Here is a 23,616-nt window from a genome sequence, read left to right as displayed (position 1 = left end):
CTAACACATTGCAGTAAATATCAGGAACTATAAACCTAAAAACTATTTCCATATAGCCGCAGACAAGGATGGTGTAATGCTGGGTACACACAGGGCGATATATTGTTAACGATATATAGTGTAATATTTCTAGTGTGTATGCTAAATGCCATTAACAATGAATCATGGATGGTCGAAGGCCATCCCTAATAGACAGTCAATAGGTTCACACCAATGACAAAATGTCGACGTGGAGAAGGTTGCCATTGACAAAGGTGGACATGCATAATGGCAGTCAAAAGGTTGATGCGGAAAAGGCTGACACATGAAAAGGTCTCCATGGAGTTTTCTGCACTTTAGGCCACTTACTGCACCCAACTGTAGTCCACATGTACAGTATGGTATAGTATGACAAATTAAAAAAAAGTAACAAAAGAGTGAACAACTCAAGTTGACCTTTTTCATGTGAAACTATTTGGCATTGTTAACCTTGTGCATGTCTAGACTTTTTTACTTATCACCTGGATGCCAATCTCAGCGCCCTAGGCAGCTGCCTAATGTTCCGACCCCGGCCGCAGAGACCACTGTGTCATATCCCAAAATATACCTATGTATGGATCACCAGCCACAGCCAGCCTACTCTCCATGACAGTGATACAAATAGACAGAGGTCTGATAACACCGTCCACTGCTGTGTAAGATGGAGATGGGCAACGTGTCCCGGCTCCCAAACACCGTCTGCAGCAGCACACAGGCGGCAACGTGTGACATTTTGGAAGGAGACGGTGTGTGTGTGTGACTGCTCGTTCTCTCTTATAGGGTGAGTGAGGAAGGGGCGGGCTGCTGACACACCCTGTGCTCTCTCCCAGGCATTGAGGAGACTCCTTCACCTCTTCCGAAGTTGTCTCAGCAGCAGCGTGTCCGCGCCCTCACTGCCCCCACTCTCACTCACCCTCCCCTCCCTTCCACGGGGCGCCACGAACCCGCTCCACATCGGATCCCCGAAGACATCTGAAGCACCATGTCCACCTCGGATGATGTGGACGGACTGCTGCGCCCGCACTATGGCTGTAAGTTATGGGCTGCACATGATCAGATCTGGGAGCTGCCTGCATGCTCCCTGTAGGTGACATTGGGAAGGTGTATGCGGCGGGGTGTGCTCCCGGCTGCCTGTGGGGAGTGCTCAGTGCTGTGCTACATGCGCTTCCTGCCACGGAGGAGAAGTACTGTACTGTACTGTCAGTGTGCGTGGTGCTGGGAGGGAGCCTGTGTGCAGTGTGTGCAATACTCTCCTGTTGCACCTCCTGGCTGTAGAACTGCTGGCTGCTGCTACATACTTTTACACAACTGTACACATTACAGTGTATCTCTGGGCCTGGGAGCCTTCTCCACCTGCAGATCATGCTGTACAACTTTGCTATCAGTAATTGTAGGATGCTTCCATTCAAATTTAGGTTTTCTAGCACTTGTGGAACTACAGATCTCGTCATGCTCTCCCAGCTAGGTCATCTTGAGATTTGTAGTTCCACAAAAGGTGAAGAAACAAATGTTTGCAACTCAGGTGATGTCTTCTTGTGACCTTGGTACAGTAATGTATTTCCAGTCCATCCTTGTCCGCTGTGCTTGGCAGCCCACAGTAGATTCCCTCCCAGTGCGCTTGCAGGCCCTGCTTGTGTCCTAGTATTGACATTTGTTATTAAATCCAGCAAATTAAAGTTTCTCTGGACTCAGCTTAGGAATGTTGGACAGAGTTTATGAATTGTGTGTGTGTGTAAGCAGGGCTGGGCAACACCGGCCCTCCAGATGTTAATGAACTACACATCCCAGGATGCTTTGCATTAGTTTTGCTATCTGGCCATGCTGAAACTGATGCAAGCCATGCTGGGATGTGTAGTTCATCAACATCTGGAGAGCTGGTGTTGCCCAGCCCTGGTATAGAGAGACAGAATGTGTTTAACGCAAATACTACCGCTCTGTTACAGTGAAAGTATCAACATTTGCTAGATCCAGTTTTGCATCAAAATATTACTTACTTGGGAGTATCACATGCTATCCAGGGAATTGTATGTTCACAGCCATACTAATCATTTAGTGGGGCCAGCACCTATATGCAACTAAACACATAATATAGGACTTTGGGGAAGTTTGATATTAATATGTGAATAACAACATTTTTTTTTTTTAAATGAGTCCTGCCTTAAGGATTCTGCTGGCGTACACTCAGCCTTGGGGCCCAGCTGTTGTAATTGGAACTGGCTGTTCAATCCTCTAAAACTATGAGCTGTCATATACTGCCCTTGTTTTGTTTTACCTGTGGTTGGTAATTTCGACCTTGTTGGGCAATGGTGAGCTGCTGAGCATTTAAGAATGCAAGTGGGATGATGAAATGTAAGATTATGGGCAACTCCCTGACTGTGCAGATAGACCTGGTGAATGTGGCTGCAGCTCCGAGTCTGTACAGTCCTGCTGACAGATGGAGAATGCAGTACAGTAGTTTTTCCAGTGCTCACTAGTGAGATGTTTACTGTGTGTCTTGGGCTGCTTTTGTAGGCATCTTTCTCACTAATGAAAGGAATCGCGCTGACTGCTACTATTCTCCAAATACAAAGCTCCACCCAAGATTGTGAGGTTCCAAGTCCTAAAATCACAGCCATTTGTAATACAAGGGAAAGAAATTGGGCACAAAATAGGCCTCGTTCCACCAGTCCTGCTGTAAAGCATATATATTCTCTGTTTATTCTGTGGTTCACCCATCTTGTATTATACTGTACAGGCCTCTTTTTTCCTTTTTGGTGTAAAGTAAAATATCAACAATGTCTAGACTGACACCATATGGTTGTATTGCTTATGCTAGGCTGTTTTATCAGGGCGTCACGCCCTGCCCCTTTAGCAGCACCCTGCTAAAATGGCAGGCTGGATCAAGAGTGCTTAGGGGAGGGTCAGCAAATGCGCCAGTCCCAAAACCTACCTCACAACCTAATACTAAGGTACAAGTACAGAGCATGGGACCCCCCAAAATCAGCAGACCAACTGCCCCAAGACACCAGAAGTTACAATATAGTGCCTTTCCCGATATGCAGTCTGCAATGTAACGAACACATTCCTCATTAAGACCAGGGGCTGTGGGTGCGTATTGTGTATTCACTGCTGCTCAGTGGGTTACAGGGGGGACACCTAACTACTGCCACCCCCACTTTGGGACACTGCCAGTCCTGGGCAGGATGCGACAACGTCTCCAAAAAACAGGGAGGTTTGCCACCGGTTCATTAAACACTCATTATACACTTACACGATATGGCCAATTTTCACACAATTTTGAACCATCAGGCTAATAATCTGTGTGATAAGTGCCATATTGAATGCGTTTTACCTCCGATTCACGGTCCCATGCGAATTGGACTGGATCCAGAGGTCATAGCTGCCACAATTATTTGTCAGATCCTGTGACAGTCAATGTCATCGCATGTGATACATCATATGCAATGTATTGTATCTGATCCTACTGCAATGTAGTTGGTGGGGCATCGCTTGTGGTACCTCTCAGTAGTGTATGGGTGCATTTACACTCTCTGGAGGAGATTGCAGGCCACAGGTGCCTGAAGATGACCCTTGCCCTCTGCTTCGAGCAAGAGAACACCAGGCTGTCATGGGCAGCCGCCATGCTTCTGTGTTGCTTGAAAGTGGAGAGAAGACTTCCTGGTGGGAGGTGTTGTGGCATCTCAGAATGCAGCTTGGGGCCATTGCTAGGCAACAGCAAAATGCTTCCCCGCTGCTGCCTGTTGACCAATAGAGGGGTGGGGGTGTGGGAGTGGAAATGCTAAATGCTGTGCTCTGTTCTTAATAGTGACACCAGCATCCGGTTCATGTGATAGTGTCCTACACTGTTGATAAATAAATAAAAAAGACAGTAGTAACTGTCTACCTGTCATACTTAGGTTTAGTTATATGCTGGTGTTGGCATCCTCTAGCACCACTTTTGCCTATCGCTTTGGCCATAAATAATTTGATTTGGTTCTGGACCTCCAACCTGAGGCACCTCACGGCACCCCAGGGTGCCTAGGCACACAGAGGTAGATTTATTAAGCTCGTGAAGTGATAGTGTCTGGTTTTTATCACCGGCCAATCAGCTCCTACCTGTCATTTTTTAAGCCAAGCCTGTAACTTCACAGTTGGGTGCTGATTGTCCAGTGATAAAAACCAGACACTTTATATCACTTCACCGAGCTTAATAAATCTGCAACACAGTTTAGGACCCATTGTGCTAGCTTCTCAAATGACTTTCAAGGATGCTGTGTGTGCTTAATGCGTTCTGGCCCTCAGGATATCTAGTTATTAAACTATGCAACAACCGTTTAATATTTATATATACAGAGAAACATATTTACCATACAGTATCTATTCATTTATTATGCTTTCAGTACTGAATTTACAAAGTATTTGATATTATATACTGTAGCAATGTTTTTGATCTTGCACTATAATGCATCATCTTGTCTGTAAAATTAGTGTTCATTCTAGCACCCGCTATCTTTGAATACCCATGCAGTTCCTGTTCCCTGCCTGGGGTGTCGCTGTCTGCTCTGGTGTCTCTAGCACAGGTCTGTTTTTGCATATCAGTGCTGATATACAGACCAAACTGTGCTAGAAGCACTACAGCAGACAGCGACACCCCAGGCAGGGAAGAGGAACTGCATGGGTTTTCAAAGATAGCGGGTACTAGAATGAACACTATAAAATAATGGTAATGCTATGCTTTCTGCTATATGTATACAGATTTCTAGGATACTGTATACGTGTTTGATTCCATCTGAACAATGGGTGCTACTGTATATAATATATTGAGCTACTTGCCATCCCTGCCATGTTGATTCTGCAATTTACGCTGTGGCACGACCTCGTTTCAGATGATATCTATTTTTAAAAGCCCTTCAGAATATACTGTATATAGAACATACAAGTTTATTACAAACAATGAAATGTTTAAGCTGTTACTGTTCTCTCACACAGAACAATTTGAAAATGAAGCTCAGTACTTATATGAAGCAACAGGAAACCGCCCTCAAAGTGGAACTAAAATATGATTATAAAAAAAAAAGACTTATTTTGAAATTCCATGTCATAGGCATCTATTGATTCAGTGTTTTATATAAACTTGCATCTCGGGTTGCCAAGTCAGGCTTTTGAGTAGACACACAGGGATTGCACATGCTGTCTTGTGATCCGTTAACATTTTTGCATAGCAACAACTGTAAATATACATCATGCATCTACTGTAAATCAATTTATTTGTTATTATTTAAGTAAAAATTAGGTAACATGATAAATTACATGACAGTATGTTTAAACTCTTATGGTGTGTACACACGGCAGGATATGCTGTGAGATGCAAGTCCCGATGCGATCAGATCACAAGCATGGGACGACAAGCATTTTGGATAAGGGATTCTTTTCGGATTTTGGAAAAACATTTTTTTCCCTACATACTTACCTGGTCCCCTGGTGGTGTCCTTATGGCCCCCTGACATCCACGGCGGCCTCCGGATCCTCTTCAGCACCATCTCCAATCCCAGGGGTGCATTGCGCGACCCCTGTATTTGCGCAAGAAATTTCATATGGTATATCTCATAAATTATTTCTAAAATTGAGTATTCTGAAGTTGGAAATAAAAGTTTGGCTTAAGTACGGGAGACAGATTACAGTAAACCTGTGTAAAGTAATGAATGGCATTTATGCCATTAGCTCAGGGCTGGGCAATTGCGGCCCTCCAGATGTTGATGAACTACACATACCAGCATGCCTTGCATCAGTTTCAGCATGGCCACATAGCAAAACTAATGCAAAACATCCTGGGATGTGTAGTTCATCAATATCTGGAGGGCTGCAATTGCCCAGCCCTGCATTAACTGAAATGTGTCCTGTCTGCGGCTAATTGCACCAGAATGGAGCATCAATTCAATTCCCCCGTTGGATGCCATCTAGTGACAACTGTATGGGAAAATTGTTTGAATCCCCCGCAGTGTATATTAGTTGTGCTCTGTAGCTATAGGAATGCCTTTTTTACTGATAATACAAAAATGTGTAACACGGTTGATCGTCCAGTTGAAGAGATATAGGCCCTTATTCAAATCTGATCGCAGTACAAATTTGATCTCAAAATAGGCAAAACCATGTGCACTGCAGGTGGGGCAGATGAAACATGGGCGGAGAGAGTTCAATTTGGTTTGGGTGTGTTGAAACAGAAATCTAAATTGCGGTGTAAAAATAATGCAGCCAGTATTTACCCTGCACAGAAACCAAATAACTCACACAAATCTAACTCTCTCGATACATGTTACAATTGCCCATTTTGAGAACAAATATGTACTGCATTCAGATCTGAATAAGGGCCATAGTTTCAGCCTATATGGATATAAACCATGTGAAAAAAAAACATTGGTGATGTATTAATAAGTGTTAGTAGCAGTAAGAGCTAGGTTACGGGGTGTATCCCCTCTCCGGCTAATACCCCATTTATGCAGGAATTCTATCCAGGTACTGACCAGGGTGGAACACTGGCAGGACCTGGGTAGCGGGCAGTGTAAACTGCTATGCCAGGTCATCCGTCAGCATACAGTTACAGCAATGGGGAAGCCCAACCTCCGGAGTGCATCGTCCTGCGGTCAGTATGGATGTTGGGCTGGGGGTACACACAGCCTCCGCTGCTGTCTGCAGACAGCAGTGGAGGCAGATAGGAGATGAATGGATGCCTGTGCGCGGCATTCATTCACCTCGAGGACGGGGGCTGGGGGAAGCCCAGCAGCTTACCTTGGTGCTGGGCTTACCCCCAACGCGGCGATCGGTGGCCCCGGTCTTTCGGAGATTTCACGGGGTGCCGAAGGCTGGGGGCAGCCCAGCAGCTTCCCTTGGTGCTGGGCTTACCCCCAAAGCGGGGATCGGTGGCCCCGGCTCTTGGAGATGTCCTCTCCAAGCGCCACTCCCTTTTACACTGTCGGTTGGCACTGCAGTGTAAACGGAGCAAATCCCTGATCCGACCTGTCTTGGAATAGTGTTCCAAATACCAGGTCAGATCCGGAATTTCGGTGTAAACAGGGGTATTATTGTCAGTGCTTAGCTGCTGTTACTCTGTGCCTTAAGTCCAGTGGTGCCACAAGCGATCCCCCACCAACTACCTGCCAGGCCTCACAGCCTTGAGAACGGCAAGGAAAAGTTAGCATTAAAATACAACCTTTGTGAAATCCATAGATTCCAGAATGTACATGGAATGTGTGGAAAATGCAGAATAAGTAAGATAGCTCCCAGAGCTTTTTTCTACATGGTAAACCCCACGCCTGTTTGGGTATGGCCGTATATTGTTGTTGTTTTAGTTATTCACCTTCCCAGTGGCCATGTGGAAAAAGCCATGTAGCTCTGTCCAGGTTCCAATTTAATTAGTGGGTAAGGGGAGGTGCGTGGGATTCCCTAGGAATGTCATTTTCCCAGCACCTCTCCATGGTGTTAGTGAGAGTTACGTGCAGGGTATTTTGGCTGTCACTGTGTGTGCAATAGACATTTAGCAGTACTATGTAATGTTTCAAATTCAGTACATAGAATTATTAGGCATTCAAGAAGGCTGCACCTCCCTTTTTTTTTTTTTGAGAATATTTATAAAACCGGATCACCACCTTTACGTTAAGGAACGTGTTAAATTACTAGGAAGAACACTTTTTTTTTTTTTTTTTTTTTAATACAGATAGGGAGTTGGATACATGGTACAGTGTTCCAGCTGTTGTGGCGGGTACTCCTCTATTACAAGAATGCAAGGGAAAAACATATGGATGTTGTTAAGACTTTAGAGAATATTAAAGAGAAAGGAAAACAAAACTTCCCTCCTCCAAAAACAAATAATCAAGAAGAAAGCTCAGGCCGGACCATGTACTGTATATTTGACTAAGTTTTTATGGGAAACAATTCGAACCTCTATAAGAAGTTGATGACTGTGGGACCAGCTACCCATAAAACTTTTAAGCTGTGTACACACGGGGGCGATAGGGGCTGAAATCGCTGGGAATATGGTCGCTGGCGACCATATTGCCAGTGATGGGAGTGTGCCTCGGCGATAAATCGCCGGGTGCGCGCTCCCGTTTTCAGCCCCATTCTAATCGCTGGTCGCAGGAGCTTGCTCCTGTGACCAGCTGATTACCTCTGCGGCACCGCCGGCAGAGGTTCCCTTTCATCAGCGACCATCTCTGGTCGCTGATGAAAAGGAGAAACTGAGCAATATATTGCTCAGCCATATACTGTATTGCTAGCAATATATCTCCCCCGTGTGTACAAGGCTTTAGATTGTGTAGTTTGTTCCTAGGGATCCATTAATCACAGGCTGAGCAATTATTTTCCACCGATTAATTGCAGTTATGTGACCAAAAGTCTCCTGTACCAGGTTTGAAGAAAGCTCTCGTAATAGTGGAAGAGGGTTTTTTAATGTTACTGGGTAATAACTCTCCTTTTAACATAAAATACCTACTGCTAAACTCTGTTGCTACAAGTAACTTAATAGGATTATTGTACAATATGTTAGCAAAACATAATTATATAAGATGGCAACACAGTAAATCATGTACTCACAAGCAGAATAACGAAAATAACAATTTAACGTAGTCTATAATTTAGAGTAAAACACAAGTAATGTAAATGAGTCACGGTCTGATTTATTATCTGCCATTGGGGTTTTATATGCCCTGTTGTGTGCCCTGGCATAGGTGTGGTATAATAGATCTAAAGGATTTGGATAGGTACTCAATAGGTTGACCTGGCCAAAAGGTCAACACGCAAATGGTTTACACCAGTGGTGTCAAAACTCATGGCCCTTCAGCAGTTTGGGAACACGTCCCAGCATGCCCTGCCACAGATTTTCTATAAAGGATTGCTAAAACTGGCAGGGAATGCTGGGATGTGTAGTTCCACATCAGCTGGTGGGCCATGAGATTAACACCACTGGGTTTACACAGATAAAGTTGTCACAAGGTTTTTTTTTTTGGGGGGGGGGGGGAGGGTTATGTTTTTGGGGTGTCATTCAGTACAGTATGTTTTATCATATGACCCCAGTAAGTGTACCATTTCCCCTTAGTGAGCTCTATTCACTTGTCAGACTTTGGGCAGGTTTCTGTTCCAAATCATAGTTTATGTGGATTGTAAATTAAGCAAATGTTAAAACTTAAGTTGGCTATTTGTGTGTTATTAAAATCTTTCCATTTTGAGGCCACAATACTAATCAGTCTTGTTGCACACATCCTGCTGCCTTTATAAGGAAATGACTGACGTGTCCTGTATATAGAAATTATTCATGACTCTCCATGAAGGTGACTTAGGGGTGTGAAAGTTGTGCATTTGCACAGGGCTCTGTACGAATTGCAAAAAGCTTGTGGTTTGCAATGACTCAGTAAATTTGGGGTTTTGGGTTGTGTATGTGTGTATCTATATGTGTGTAAAAGTGCATTACACTAGCTTCATTTGAATAGAATGGGTTTACTTAGGTTTGATGGTGTACCCTCATTTTGATACACTTCTGGCTGTTGGTTGACTCATTTACACCCAGGATATTCTACTATTGAATAAATTATGTACACCAGGGGTGGCCAACCCGCGGCTCTCGAGCCGCATGTGGCTCTCCCCCTTGCTAAGTGCGGCTCCTGCGGTCCCCATCCCCCCCCCCGCTGCCGGTTCCCCAGCCCGAATCCATCTCTTTGAGGGGAGGAGAGCGCGCATTGCGCATCTCTCCTATCCCTTAGTGTGCATCATTGTGACTGGGCCGTCCGCCAATCAGAGCTCGCGGGCCATCCGCCAATCAGAGCTCGCGGGCCGGCAGCCAATCAGGAGCCGGCCCGGGAGCTTTGATTCGTGGATGGACCAGTCACAGGGAAGTGAGGGGGGGGGAAGGAGACGTGCGCTGTGCTGTGCTCTCCTCCCCTCCGTGACATGCAGGAGTCGGACTGCAAGGGGACGCCGCGGCCAGACTGTCCTCTCCCCGCCCGGCAGCAGCAGCAACAACGGTGAGTGCTGCTGCTGGTAAATTATCACGGGGGGCATATGTGGCATTGTGGTAACATATCTGGCACTGGGCACATAACTGGCATTGTGGGGGTATATATGGCACTGGGCGCATAACTAGCACTGTGGGGGCATGTGTGGCACAGGGGGCATATCTGGCACCGTGGGGCATATATGTGTGGCACTGGGGGCATATCTGGCACCGTGGGGCATATATGTGTAGCACTGGGGGCATACCTAGCACTGTGGGGGGCATATCTGGCACTGGGGGCATAAAGTTTTGTCATGTAGCCACTCCCCCTTGTGTCATATGACTACTCCCCTGTCCATACCCCTTTTTTGCCGCGCGCATGATGTCGGCTCTTTTGCTTGATTGCCGATATTTTTCGGCTCTTTACCTCGGACCGGTTGGCCACCCCTGGTATACACGAAGCGCACTGTGCCAGCATTACTTGTACCTAAACCTCCACACTACATCTCAGTTAATCCTATGCTTATAAAGTAGAAACCCCAGGATGTGATTTCTCTCTGTTTTAAGGCAGTGTACACTAGGCAGCAGAAATAGTTTTTAGGGAGTATTTAAATGTAACAGTAAAGTTCTGCTCTGAAAATTGATGAACCTGTAATTGTTATTTTTCTTATTGCATCAATTGGTTACATTTTATGTATTTTGGGCAGTGGGGCTTTGTTGTATTGGGAAATATCAGCTGCTCGGCTCAGGTTGTACTGCTAGGCACCACCTGTTAGAACTTAAGATCGGGTCAGATTCTTCAAATGGCATGCTAGCCACCTCTGCCTTCCCTGTCAACTCCTCTGCCTGTCAATCAGGCAGAGGCGTTAGCTTTTCTGAGGAGTAATCCCAGGACCTGTTCTGCACATGTGCATAATTGATCCTGTGCTTGCACAGTTTCCCGATAATCTTGAAACTGCAGGTAGGATCGTATATCCAATCCAACCTGAATCAGGCCCAATATATGCTGTGTGATCAGATACCCTAAGAAAGTGGTTCCAAAACTTGAGGGTCTATGTACTAAGGAGGTCATTCGGTACTTGTGTACTAGCACGGCGCCCATCGCATCGCAGACTAGAAGGCATGCCATGGTATGCGATGCATTGTTACACGATGGCAGGCGATATTATACAATTTTAAATTGTATACCATCGTGTGGCATTGTATCGCATATACAATGGTATGCGATTTAAAATTGTATAAGCACCCCAATGGGTTTTTCAATGTTAAAAGTGCCCCCTATAACATAATTAAACGTGATGGGTGCTTATTATGTTAAAAGCACCTCCACGCCACCCCCACTATCAACGCCAACCCAAAGCGTGGCGAGCGCAGCGGTATGTGTCCTCCGACCTTTTCATACCCCCACTATCCACGTCGGCGTGGAGTTGATTTTATATAGTGTGGCGAGTGGACGCGGAATACATGTAAAGTAATACGCGTCCCCTCGCGGGGCTCGCTGCGCTCACCACTCTTTGGGCTCGGTGGCTCGCTGCGCTCGCCACACTATATAAAATCAACTCCACGCCGACGTGGATAGTGGGGGTAGGAAAAGGTCAGAGGACGTGTACTGCCACCCCTCGCGGGCTTGCTACGCTCGCCATGCTTCGGGTTGGCGTTGATAGTGGGGTGCATTTAACATTGTAAGCCCCCATTAGGGTGCTTATACAATTAAAAATCGTATAGGGGCCTTATACAATTTAAAATCGCATCGGGTGTATTGCATGCGATGCGATTATATATCGTACGACTTAATATCGTGGGCGCCTTGATAATACACAAGTACCGGTCATTCTGGTTGACTAGCAAAGCAGCAAATTCGCAACGGGCGAATCAACTAGAATGACCCCCTAAGCATTTTGCAAGGCAAAAAAAATACCTGTTTTTCCCTGAATATATACTACAGTATATGTTGGTACAATCTACTTCTGTGTCTTTTACAATATTATTTTCATTTTACTTGTAATGTCTAAAACAGGCTTTTTTTTATTGTATATTAGAATAAATCTGAATTTATGCTGCTTGTAAATTTATCTCTGATAAATGTGTCATACATACAGTATCACTATTGATAAATCCTTTTTGCTGGCTCACTACATGGGTTTATTAATTACCCAATTATATACATTACTCATACTCCACATTACTTGCTGTTGGGGCAATAAGGGGTCCGGTTGATTTCTGATACTCTTTCCGTGAACTTTATTTTAATCCAAGGCTTGGTACCTGGTCCTCTGGACCCCACACACCGTGCATATTTTCCAGGACAGATGTCATGATTGGTAATACACAGTGCGCCAGATAAAATGGGAAATGTGAACTGTTGGGCATCCTTGAGGACTGACCACTGCCCTAAGACTGTGCGTTGGGTGGATTCAGCATAAGCAGTAGGAGAGCTTTGCCTAATGGAATGGGGTATGTTGGCAGGAGGCCTGTGTCTGTGGAGGGTTAGTTAGCATTAGACGTAGTGGAAATGTGTGAAGCTGGATGCACACTAATCAATGTGTCATCTGATCAGGCGGTTCGTTTTGGTATATTGCCTACATTGCTCAGTGTGTACACCTTATTCTGGTGCAAAATCACAGCCTTGCGAGTCCCCTAGACGCTGCCCATCGAATGCTGACCTGCTCGCCCCCTCACACACCGAGTGTGTTCGCACAGGCTGTGAATGGATGTTTAACATAACATCGAATGATGTGTAAGTGCACGCATATCTAAAGTGACTCTCGGATCACTTAGATATAAGTGAACACTTGAGAGGAACTGGGCGGGCAGTGGACATCCGGTGATGTCAGCTGCCCACCTCCGGCACCCATGTCACGGGCCGATTTACCATGGGAACGGCCATGAAACGCTGGGCGATCCCATGGGTGTGACTATCCGCTGCCACCCCCTGTCCGCAGTCTTGGGTGCATGTTCGCCGTGGCCGCACGCACCCAGCGTATGCACATGCGCAGAAATGCGCATACGCACAACATTGGTCCCCCGTGCGGATGGACCAGAATAAAGTCCTTAATATGCAGGCTGCCGTGGCCGCTTATGCCATCCTCAGGTTTGATGCGCTGCACATGGAACCTAGGGATTTCGCTAGCGATTTTGTGCGGCAAACTGAACAATAAACGATATGTCAGACAGATTTGATATCGCCTCTATGCCACTTCTTTGAATGGTGTGGCATGACTGTAGTTCTTGTGTACAGAAGCAATTATATACAGTATTGGATGCGACCGGGATGCAGTCAAAATCCCGTCTGGGTCAAAATCCCGACATATAGAATGTACAGGTGAAACAGTCTACATGACTTTCGGTCGACAGGTGCGAGGTCGACATGGGTTTTTTCACTGTTTTTTGAGCTGACAGGCGGTATTTCATGCCCTACCATCCACTACGGCGTGGTGGGAGAATAAAATAGTGTGCCCGAAGCATCGCGAGCGATGCGAGGGGCTGCGGTCCACTTGCAACTGTGTCGACATTCGGGTAAAAAAACAGTGAAAAAACCCATGTCGACCTCGTACCTGCACATTCTATATGTCGGGATTTTGACCATCGGGATTTCATACCGAATCTCATGCGACCAAATAATGTATTATCGTTCGGTCGTCAGCAAGATTACAGCGTATGTACCTTAGTTGCCTACCCTCCTGCATTCTGCAGGAGACTCCCTGAAATAACAGCAATCTCCCTCTCTCCCTCATTAGTCTAGCAATCTCCCTCATTTCTCCTAGCCCACATTACACTGTTACATTAGGGGGAAAAAGGAATGAGCGACAGATACATTTACATTGAATCATCAGCACCATTTCCCAGCACTTTACCAAGTATAGTAGCTCTTACTAACTGCTTTGGGGCTCATCTAGATTTTCATACAAGTCATTTTAAAAGATTCCTCTAAAGGCCCCCATACACTAAGCGATTTGGGCACGATTTCACCCGATTCGGATGAATCGGGCCGTGAAATCGGCCCAAATCGCACTTGCAGACACCCCGTCCGATCCGATGCGCGGTCCCGTGCGCATCGGGTCGGGAGGTCGGACGGGCTGCACATAAGATTTGCTAAATCTTATGTGCAGCCCAGCCCCGGAGCCGTGTGGGGGAGGCTGCATAGGGAGCCGGGCAGGAGGAGGGTGACAGCGGGAGCAGGGCGCCGGGCATGGCGGGAGCCGGGAGGAACACACTAACTTGAAAAAAAAAAAAAAAAAAGCCCATACAGATGACTAGCAAGCCATTGATTGGCTGAGGGAGATCTCAGCCAATCAATGGCTTGCTAGTCATTCTGTATGGGCTTTTTTTTTTTTTTTCAAGTTATCTGTGTTCCTCCCGGCTCCCGCCACTGCCCGGCAGCCAGCGTCATCCTCCCTGCCCAGCGCACTGCTCCCGCTGTCACCCTCCTCCTGCCCGGCTCCCTATGCAGCCTCCCCCTGCTCGGCTCTCTATTAGCCGGCATCCCCCGCCCGCTGATGACCCCCCCCCGCACGGCTCCCTCCTCCTGCAGCTCCCCGGGGACCGCATATGATAAATCCATGCGATTTATCATATGCAAACCTTGGCACATCAAGTGCCTAATCGTGTGCCCCCCTCCCGGGGAGCTGCAGGGTGAAATCAGGTCCGACTTGTCCTTAGGACAAGTCGGACTAATGTATGGGGCCTTAAGATGTAGCAGTACACACCCACGCTTCTAGGTGCCACATTCCCAATCTCTCCATATATGGAACTAGCCACGCCCTTTAGGTGGAGCATGACACGCCCCCTCGATGAGGAGCTTTGTAAATTCTATTACCAACTATAATCTCCCTGAAACTAGTTTTCAAAAGTAGGCAAGTATGGTATGTACACTCCTTTTGGCTACTTCCAAGCTTAAAAGGGAAATTGACAGTAAAGCCTAAACTATTGGCGGGTTCTCTTGTGTGCAACCAGCTTAATGGTGTCAGAGACAGGTTAATTGGAGGTAAACTTTTTCCATGCATTAAAAGCCATAAGTAATATGATTTCTATGTCTATCAGACATGTGGATAAACATAGCTTCTTACAGTGGACAGTGTCATACTTTCAGCACCACATCTGCAAAAAATGATTTCACCGGTAAAAAGAACTTGTGTTGTAAACCTGCTTGTTGCATGGGTGACTGGGCAGCTATGTAAGGTCATGATTACTTACGTAAGCTTGTTAAAAAAAGAAAAGTTTCACATACTTCAAAAATCCCCAGATTGCATGCATGTACTATACATTACTCTATTCATGTTAGTGCTACTGTATTCACTTTCAATGATTTGGCTTTATGTCAATTTATTTAAAATTTAGAATTATTTTAATCATTCTAAGCTTTTAGCGTAAAAATGGCTTTTTGAATCCGTTGCCTTTTAGTTTGTGGACAGTGGGGAATATTTTATTAGGCTAGATAAAGTGGAGGGAGATAAAGTAGCAGACCATGATATTGGCAACAGGGTTTATAACCTGCACTGGTTACAGCTAATGCAAGGTGACAGTGTTGGCTTACAAATCTCCACCAACCACAAAATGTGCTCCCAACACCTAGTATGTGAGAATGGGATAATAAATGAAAAGTAAAAAAAAAAAAACGCCATTCATTGATTGAGTTGGACTACTAGTCACAGCAAGCCACTTCAACTGCTCATTGCTTGGTAATGGAATTGTAGAACTGCAAGTACCTGCTTATTTATGGCTAATGGAACGTGTTTGTGAAAAGAGGAGTATAAATGCCAGGATGGTGTGGCAGCCAGGTCCTGCTGGGATCTGTAGTTACACATAGTAAAATAGCCGCACACCATAAAAAATGACTTTAAAACAAATGCTCTGTTTATACACCCATTCGTCGTGGTGTGACCTTTCTTCTCGCAGCTTCATGAGGTGCAAAAAGAAATGTGCGCTAAGTTGGCAATTTGGGGCGTCCAAACAGGAGTTTGGACACCTAAAGCAGGTCTTTAGATACTGTAGGTGCTTCATGTGTGATCTGCATGAACGCTCAAAAACAAGTTAATTTTGACTGCTTGGGCATCTAAACATCCTGTTTAGAATAATAAAATGGGCTACAGATTCCACAATACATCATTCGTTGTGGACTAAGAGAAACTCCTCTCGGGGGCCACCACATCCCCTGAGACCTTGTACCAGTGCTTATACCTGGCTGAACTTACTCATAAAGAGGCTTGAGATACTTTAAAGGGGTACACTTACTAAAGCTTCTAGAAGTAATACATGGGGTGTTGCCCATAGCAACCTATCCATAGGTGAGATGTACTAAGCCTTGGAAAGTGATAAAATGGAGAGTGATAAAACACCAACCAATCAGCTTGTTCTTTTTGAAACATGGCAGTTACCAGCTGATTTTTTTTAATCACTTTTCGTGCTTAGTAAATCTGGTCCTCTGTCTTTTATTTTCTAGGCTGCACTAGAGAAAAGATAATCAAAATCGTATTGGTTGTTATGGGCAGAATCCCCACTTCACACTTTAGTAAATTCACCCTTTAGGGCGCATTGCTACTCAGACCATTTTGTACTTACTGTATTTCACGTATAGAAGGTGAGGGGTGTGAATCTCATGAATCTACAAATGAAATTGCTTCAGCTCCACACTCCCACCGAGCTTGTCAGACTACTTATATTAAGGAGCGCTGTGACTGGAGTAAAGTGCTCCAGGCTGGGGAGTTCACCGTTCAATGCATGGGTTTTGGAAACTATTTCCAGGCCTCTCCCAGAACAACTGTGAATGACATCATTTTTCCAAGTCACCCACCCGTCCATGCAGAATAGCAAAACCTAGTTGTAGCTCCTTGTTCCATATTTATTTCGGGTATTGGGGGCGGAGGGTGGCTCAAATCAATGTCTTAGCATGAATGAGGATAATAATTTTTATGGCAGCTCTCACAGAATTGCTTGTCTGTAATTAGGCCTTACCTTCAGATATTTCTGAAGTGATATGACATGATTACTTAATATACCTTTTCTGTGGTTAAGCTTCAATAGCAAATAAACAGGGTAATCCTCCAATGCCGGGATATGTTTTTCCTAAAGGATAAAGCAGTATTCTTTTTATTTATTTATTTTTGTTATTAAATGCGCTTACCTCTTTTTCAGGTGAGGTGTTTTGGTGTCTTTTTAGTTCTGTGCTTGGAGTCTGCATGTGTGTTTTGTGCCGCTGGTGGTTACAGCTCCAAAGGTTTATATTAATAGGGCTCACAAAGGGCCTGATTCATGTGTGTAAGTAAAGCATAAAAACAAGTAACTTTGTGTCTGGAACATACCATGTTGCCATAAAATGGCAGCAGCAAATTCACTGATATTTTTTTCTGTGCATGTATAAATAATGTCTGGTTTTGCATGAAATCACAAAGGTTAGACAGTTTTATTTTTGTACTAAAATTTAGATTTTGGTTGGAATTGAAAGCCCCGTACATACGTGGCCACCCCACTATCAACGCCAACCCGAAGCCTGGCGATTGCTGCGGTACGTGTCCTCCGACCTTTTTCATAACCCCACTATCCACGTCGGCGTGGAGTTTTTTTTATATAGTGTGGCGAGCGCAGCGAGCCACCGAGCCCAAAGCGTGGCGAGCGGACACAGAATATATGTGAAGTAATCCGCGTCCCCTCGCTGCACTCGCCACACTATATAAAATCAACTCCACACCGACGTGGATAGCGGGGGTATGAAAAGTTCGAAGGACGCGCACCGCCGCCCCTCGCCACGCTCATGGTGGGTATACAATAAAAAATCGGGTCAAGGGGGGCATTTAACATAGGAATCAGGCATCTGGGTGCCTGTACAATTAAAAATCGGGTCCCATCGCATGCAATGCAACGCGATTTTTTGGTTGTACAATGTCATAAGATGAAAGTACCGAATCTACTTATTTATTTAGAACCCTCTAGAAGATAGTAGACAGGATCTGATTGGTTGCCATTATCAACATGATATGTGAAGTAGAATACACATCTTAGTAAATTCTCCCCATTGTGTTTATATCTCATCCTTAGGATCAGTTACTGTATGTGGTAATGGACAGGTTTCACTACTGTCTGTCCCCAATTTGACTATTACAGATGGGTCTTGTCCCATCTTGGCAGGGGATGGCGCTGGCGTCGCCAGCCGCCATCCCCCGCCAGCGCCATGGCGATGGTGAGAAGGGGACGCGCGCGCACGAGAGGCGCGCGCGTCCCCTTCCGACGGCGCTTCCATCCGTTCCCCCGGGTCCCCGCCGGCTTGCCGGCGGTAACCCGGGGTCCCTGCCGCCTGCCCGCACCCCCCCCCCCCTAACCCTGTCCGTCTCCCTGAGGCGGAGACGGACAGGGTTTCCGTCGCGCTGGCGACGGAGACGCGCGTGCGCGTGAGACACACGCGCGTCTCAGTGTATTCGCTGGCGTGGCTGCTGGCGGGTCGCCAGCGCGGACGTTCTGGTCGCCAGCAAGGATGGGACAAGACCCATCTGTACATTGGACATAAATAGCTTGAATTTGTCCTGGACCACCAACCCAAGGTACACCAGGGTGCCACGGCACACAGTTTGGGAACCACTGCATTAGGCTATTAATACATGGCAGCAACACAAATATTTATGCAGAAATGAGAAATTACTGTTTCTACATAATTTTATGAAATTAAAACTTGATTGCAGGGATCAGTTGTTAAATCTCACTCAGTCTTATATTGTTCTGTGTTTTTTAAATACAGGTGTTTCAATTATTTCACCTTCCAATGACGCTTTGTTGCTTTATTGAGCATGATTTTTCCTTCTGGTTACCAGAATGTATTTTAATTTCAGCACAGAGGCTGGCACAATCCGAAATGTTTTGTGTGCAGGTTAATACCATACTGAAGTATTACAGGCATGTTCCAGCATGGTGGTTTATAATTAATGTGGCGTTGGGAGAGTTGGCATATAAATGTACAAGTGCATAGAATACAATCTGAGTTCACTTAAACTCAAATAATGGCTATAGTATAAGAATGGCTTGTAATGTTACACAACGTACCATAGTGTTAGCCAAACTCAGAACTCGAGGCATTCTAAAAATCCAGGTTTTAAGGATATCCATGTTTGAGAACAGGTGCCTTAATTAGGATGAGTCATTTTAGTTTAACCAATTATATTCAAGCATGGATATTCTTAAAATTTGGACTGGCAGGGTGCCTTGAGGGATTGAGTTTGGGAACCACTGTCATAACACACCATGGCCACTTTCATAGGTACAAGTGATTGATGATTCAGATATCTAATCTACTAATCGCATGGAAGGAATGCTTGTGTCAGGTGATCTACGTATCAACAAAATTTACAGAGATTAGTGCTAAGGACAAAAAAACATCCATTGATCAACGGTTCTGTGGGCAGAAATACCTGGTTAATGAGCAGTCAGAGAAGAATGGCCAGACTGGATTAGGCTGATTACAGCAGTGCTATAATGGAGAGCATTTCTTAATGCACTGCATGTTGAACCTTGATGTGACTGGGCTACAGCAGCAGAAGGCGGCTCCAGTACTCATTTCTCTTTGCTAAGAACAGGAAACCCAGGCTCACCCAAACTGGAAGATTAGGAAAGTGTTACCTACTGTAGCTGAAGAATCCTAACTTCGGCCGTGGCACATGTACTGTAGGGTCAGAATGGTATCCAGATGGCCGACAGACGATGTCTAGGTCAATAAACACATAATCAACATGGCTGTGGTTGACATGAGTTTTGGGGATTTTTTAAAATCTTTTTGAATATTTTTTTTTATACTTTGCCATCCACATAGTCTCCGATTGGGAACTGTGAAGTGTGCTAATCGCATCATTTTAGTAGAGCAAGGCATCTGGCCAAAGCATAGCAGGTGAATCTGCACACCAATTGGGGGTTTCAAGTGCTCAGGTGTCGACAATTACATAATTAACTGAAAAGAAACATCATGTTGACTTTTTGTGGTCATTGACACTCCAGCTGTTCTTGAACTACACATCCCAACATGCTCTGCTTCAGTTTTGCTATTTGGCCATGCTAAATCTGATGCAGAGCATGCTGGGATGTGTAGTTAAACAATAGCTGGAGTGTCAAGGTTAGCCATCAAGGACCTAGACCTTGCCGACCTGCTATACCACACCCTGTCAGAATTTGGTATAAACAAAATAAATCCATACACCCATCCAGCCTTAAATCATGCTGGTAGTGGTTTATTGGTGTTGGGAAATAGTCTGTCCATCTTCTAGCAAAGGGATGGGGAAGCTTTGGCCCTACAGTTGTTGTTGAACTACGCATCTTTGCATGCCCTGCAACAGTTTAAGCATGGCCAAATAGCAAAGCTGTAGCAGGGCATGCTGGGATGTGTAGTTTAACAGCTGGAGTGCCTAAGTTCCCTATCCCTGTCCTAGTGGCTTGCTGCTTGCAGGGTAATGCAACATGGACATGATTAAAGTGCTGACAGTATTGATTGACACTTTGATGCATTTGGAGTCCATAAAGGATTGTTGACCTCAGTTTCTGAGCATGGCTCCACGTCACCACCATTGTGGGGTAGGAATGAGGCCAGTATCTAGAGATACCCTGTTCTCTTCCATGTATCTGCTGTGGCCGGTTTGTCATGCAGCCAGCTGATGGTGGTGTAGGTGAACCAATGCTATGCCCCAGGAAGCAGCTTGGATCAGTAATGCTGCATTAACATATTCATGCCATAAAGTACATGTGTGCTTTAAGCTGGTTCCAGCAACATGACAATAAGTTCACTGTACTGCAGTAGAGAACCTTTTTGGTGTGGGGAACCAGAGATTTGCAGCTTGTATATGCAGCCAACAAATCTGCAGCAACCAATTGATGCTATCAATTCAGCATGGATCAGAATCTCTAGGCTGCTCTACCCAGTACAGTATTGATGTAACAATTAAAGTGGCTGCGTTTCTAATTTTTTTTGGTACTTATGTAATATCTGGGCTCCCGTTTTTCTTATGAGACCGAAGCGCTCACCACGCTTCGGGGACGGTCACCTGGCAGGTGCACTCATTAATCAGGCACATTTGAAAAGATCATAGGTGGAGCTAATTATCTCACCTGTGATTCTGAGTGGAGACCTGCAAAATGTGCACTGTTGGGGGTACTTGAGGACCAGGGTTGGGAACCACTGCTTTATGCACAAGAAGTCACAATATATTTAGCATGTAAACACCGTGTCACATTTAGAGTTTTCCTGGAAAACAGTGTAGCATAGCATTTCATATGAAGATGGGATATGTTTGTATTGTCAACACCGTTGGGTCGACATGGGACAAGGTCAACAGGTTGGAAGGTCGACATGTTTTTTTTAATGCATTTTTTTTTTTTTTTAGCTGACATGTGCCTACAGGCGGTATTTCGTTCCTTTCCATCCACTATGGCGTGGTGGGAGAATAAAATAGTGTGCCCGAAGCATTGTGTGCGTAGCGAGCGATGCGAGGGGCTGCGGTTGACTTCCAACTGTGTCCATGTCGACTGTGTCAACATTCGGGTTAAAAAAACAGTAAAAAAAAACTATGTCGACCTTCTGACCTGTTTGACCTAACCCATGTCGACCTAACGCTGTGTGGACCTTGACACCTGTCGACCTAAGTGGTTTCGACAATACGATCCACACCCATGCAGATACTGCTGCTGTATTACACTGCCATGTCATGGCACAAAAGAAAGCTAGATGTAGGTGGACACATGTATTTTAAATGTACGTAGTCTATTTACTGATCTGTTTTGTGGGTGAAAGTGTTAGTTCCAATAAGTAAAAAGTCTGTAACTGTAAATCCTCTTTCTTTAAACATTGTACACTCTTCTCTACAGTTGCTCCCTGAAAGGTTATTGGAAATTTGAAAATATTGTGATTGGAGATCAGTTGCTTGCAGGATAGTTTGTTGAAAAATTATGATTTAGCCTATAGAAAATTATGCTGATTATTATAGCACTGTGTGCACATTTGTCCTTCTGCTATCTCAGCCTGGATAACAAGATCTCTGAAAGGACTGTTATATTGCCATATAATATGTCCTCCTTGTGGATACTCTGGGGCAAATTTAGCAGGGTATGAGTTTTCTGGGGATGCTGGATGATATCAGACATTTTTTTTTTGGTACTTGTTTCCTAGCACGGCCACAACGATCATGATCGCGGTCATCGGGGGTAAAATCAGGGCCATCGCGGGCATCGCATGCACTAAAAAATCGGGTGCGATGGGCCAGATTTCCCCATAGAGAACAATGTTAAATGCCTCAATTTACCCGCGATTACCCCGATTTCCCATAGGAAACAATGTGAAATGGATCAATTTACCCAAATTATCATAGGGAACAATGGTAAATGGCCCAAAAACACCCCTGAACATTAAAATGTCCCCCCAAAAGTACTATACGCCACCCCGCGATCAACGTGAACCCGAAGCGTGGCGAGCGCAGCGAGCCCGCGAGGGGCGGCGGTACGCGTCCTCCGACCTTTTCATACCCCCACTATCCACGTCGGCGTGGAGTTGAGAATAGAATAGTGTGGCGAGCCCAGCGAGCCACCGAGCCCGAAGCGTGGCGAGCGAACGCGGATACCTTCACAGTTATACGCGTCCCCTCGCGGGCTTCCCAGGTGTCCATGGCGACGCGTTTACCTGTGAAGCCCGCGAAGGGACGCGTTTACCTGTGAAGGTATCCGCGTCCCCTCGCGGGGCTCGGTGGCTCGCTGCGCTCGCCACACTATTCTATTCTCAACTCCACGCCGACGTGGATAGTGGGGGTATGAAAAGGTCGGAGGACGCTACCGCCGCCCCTCGCGGGCTCGCTGCGCTCGCCACGCTTCGGGTTCACGTTGATCGCGGGGTGGCGTGAACTACTTTTGGGGGGACATGTCAATGTTCAGGGGGGCTTTTTTGGGTTTCTGGCCCATTTACCATTCTTCCCTATGATGAATGGGTAAATTGACCCATTTAACATTGTTTCCTATGGGAAATCGCGGTCATCGCGGGTAAATTGAGGCATTTAACATTGTTCCCTATGGGGAAATCGCGGCCATCACGGGTGGACCATTTAAGCATTTTTGGCCGCATACGACCCGACCGACGCGATTTTCACTGTTTTCAATGCATTTCAATGAAAAAATCGGGGGCATCGCGTCGGTCGCGTTGCAGGCCACTAAAAATTACCCCCGATGGCCGCGATTATGGCCGTGCTAGGAAACAAGTACCTTTTTTTTTAAAGTGACAATCCTTTTACATTTTAAAAAAACGCCTCCTGCAACCTTGTAGGCCTATTGCATTTACCCCTCTGTAACACATGTACAAGTCCTTCGTAGCGGGGCTGTAAATAGGACTTATGTGAGATGCATTAGCTCAAGAGGCAAATACTAAGATTAATACTAGGGGGTTAATACTTTTTTTTTTTTTTTATTATTACAGTTAAGGGGCTTCACATTAACAGGTATGCGTTCCTTAAACTTTCGTAAACTGTGATAGACTCCTGAGGTTTTTTTTGTGTTTTTTTTTATAAAACTGCATTCTTATACACCTGCAGGGTTTTTTTGTTTTAAATTTGTGTGGTTTGAATAAGAGATTTGTGATTTATTCTAAATAGTACACACCCTTCTTGCCTTTTACACCCTTCACTGCTAAGGACGAG

General features: G+C 45.3%; 1 protein-coding gene across 1 annotated transcript in view; it reads left to right on the top strand.

Moving 5' to 3' along the window:
- The first annotated feature begins 790 nt into the window (after positions 1–790).
- IQGAP1 (IQ motif containing GTPase activating protein 1) overlaps positions 791–23,616 on the top strand; it is a 133,751-nt gene continuing 110,925 nt past the window's right edge. The window contains exon 1 of the mRNA XM_083184038.1: positions 791–1,049. Within this exon, the coding sequence (XP_083040164.1) occupies positions 1,001–1,049 (49 nt within the window). The 5' untranslated portion in view covers positions 791–1,000. The remainder of the gene's footprint in view (positions 1,050–23,616) is intronic.

Source organism: Crinia signifera, chromosome 4, assembly GCF_055691185.1.
Source record: "Crinia signifera chromosome 4, ASM5569118v1, whole genome shotgun sequence".
NCBI classification, from domain to species: domain Eukaryota; kingdom Metazoa; phylum Chordata; class Amphibia; order Anura; family Myobatrachidae; genus Crinia; species Crinia signifera.
Note: the sequence above shows the minus strand (reverse complement) of the source record. Positions and strands in the feature narration are given on the sequence as shown.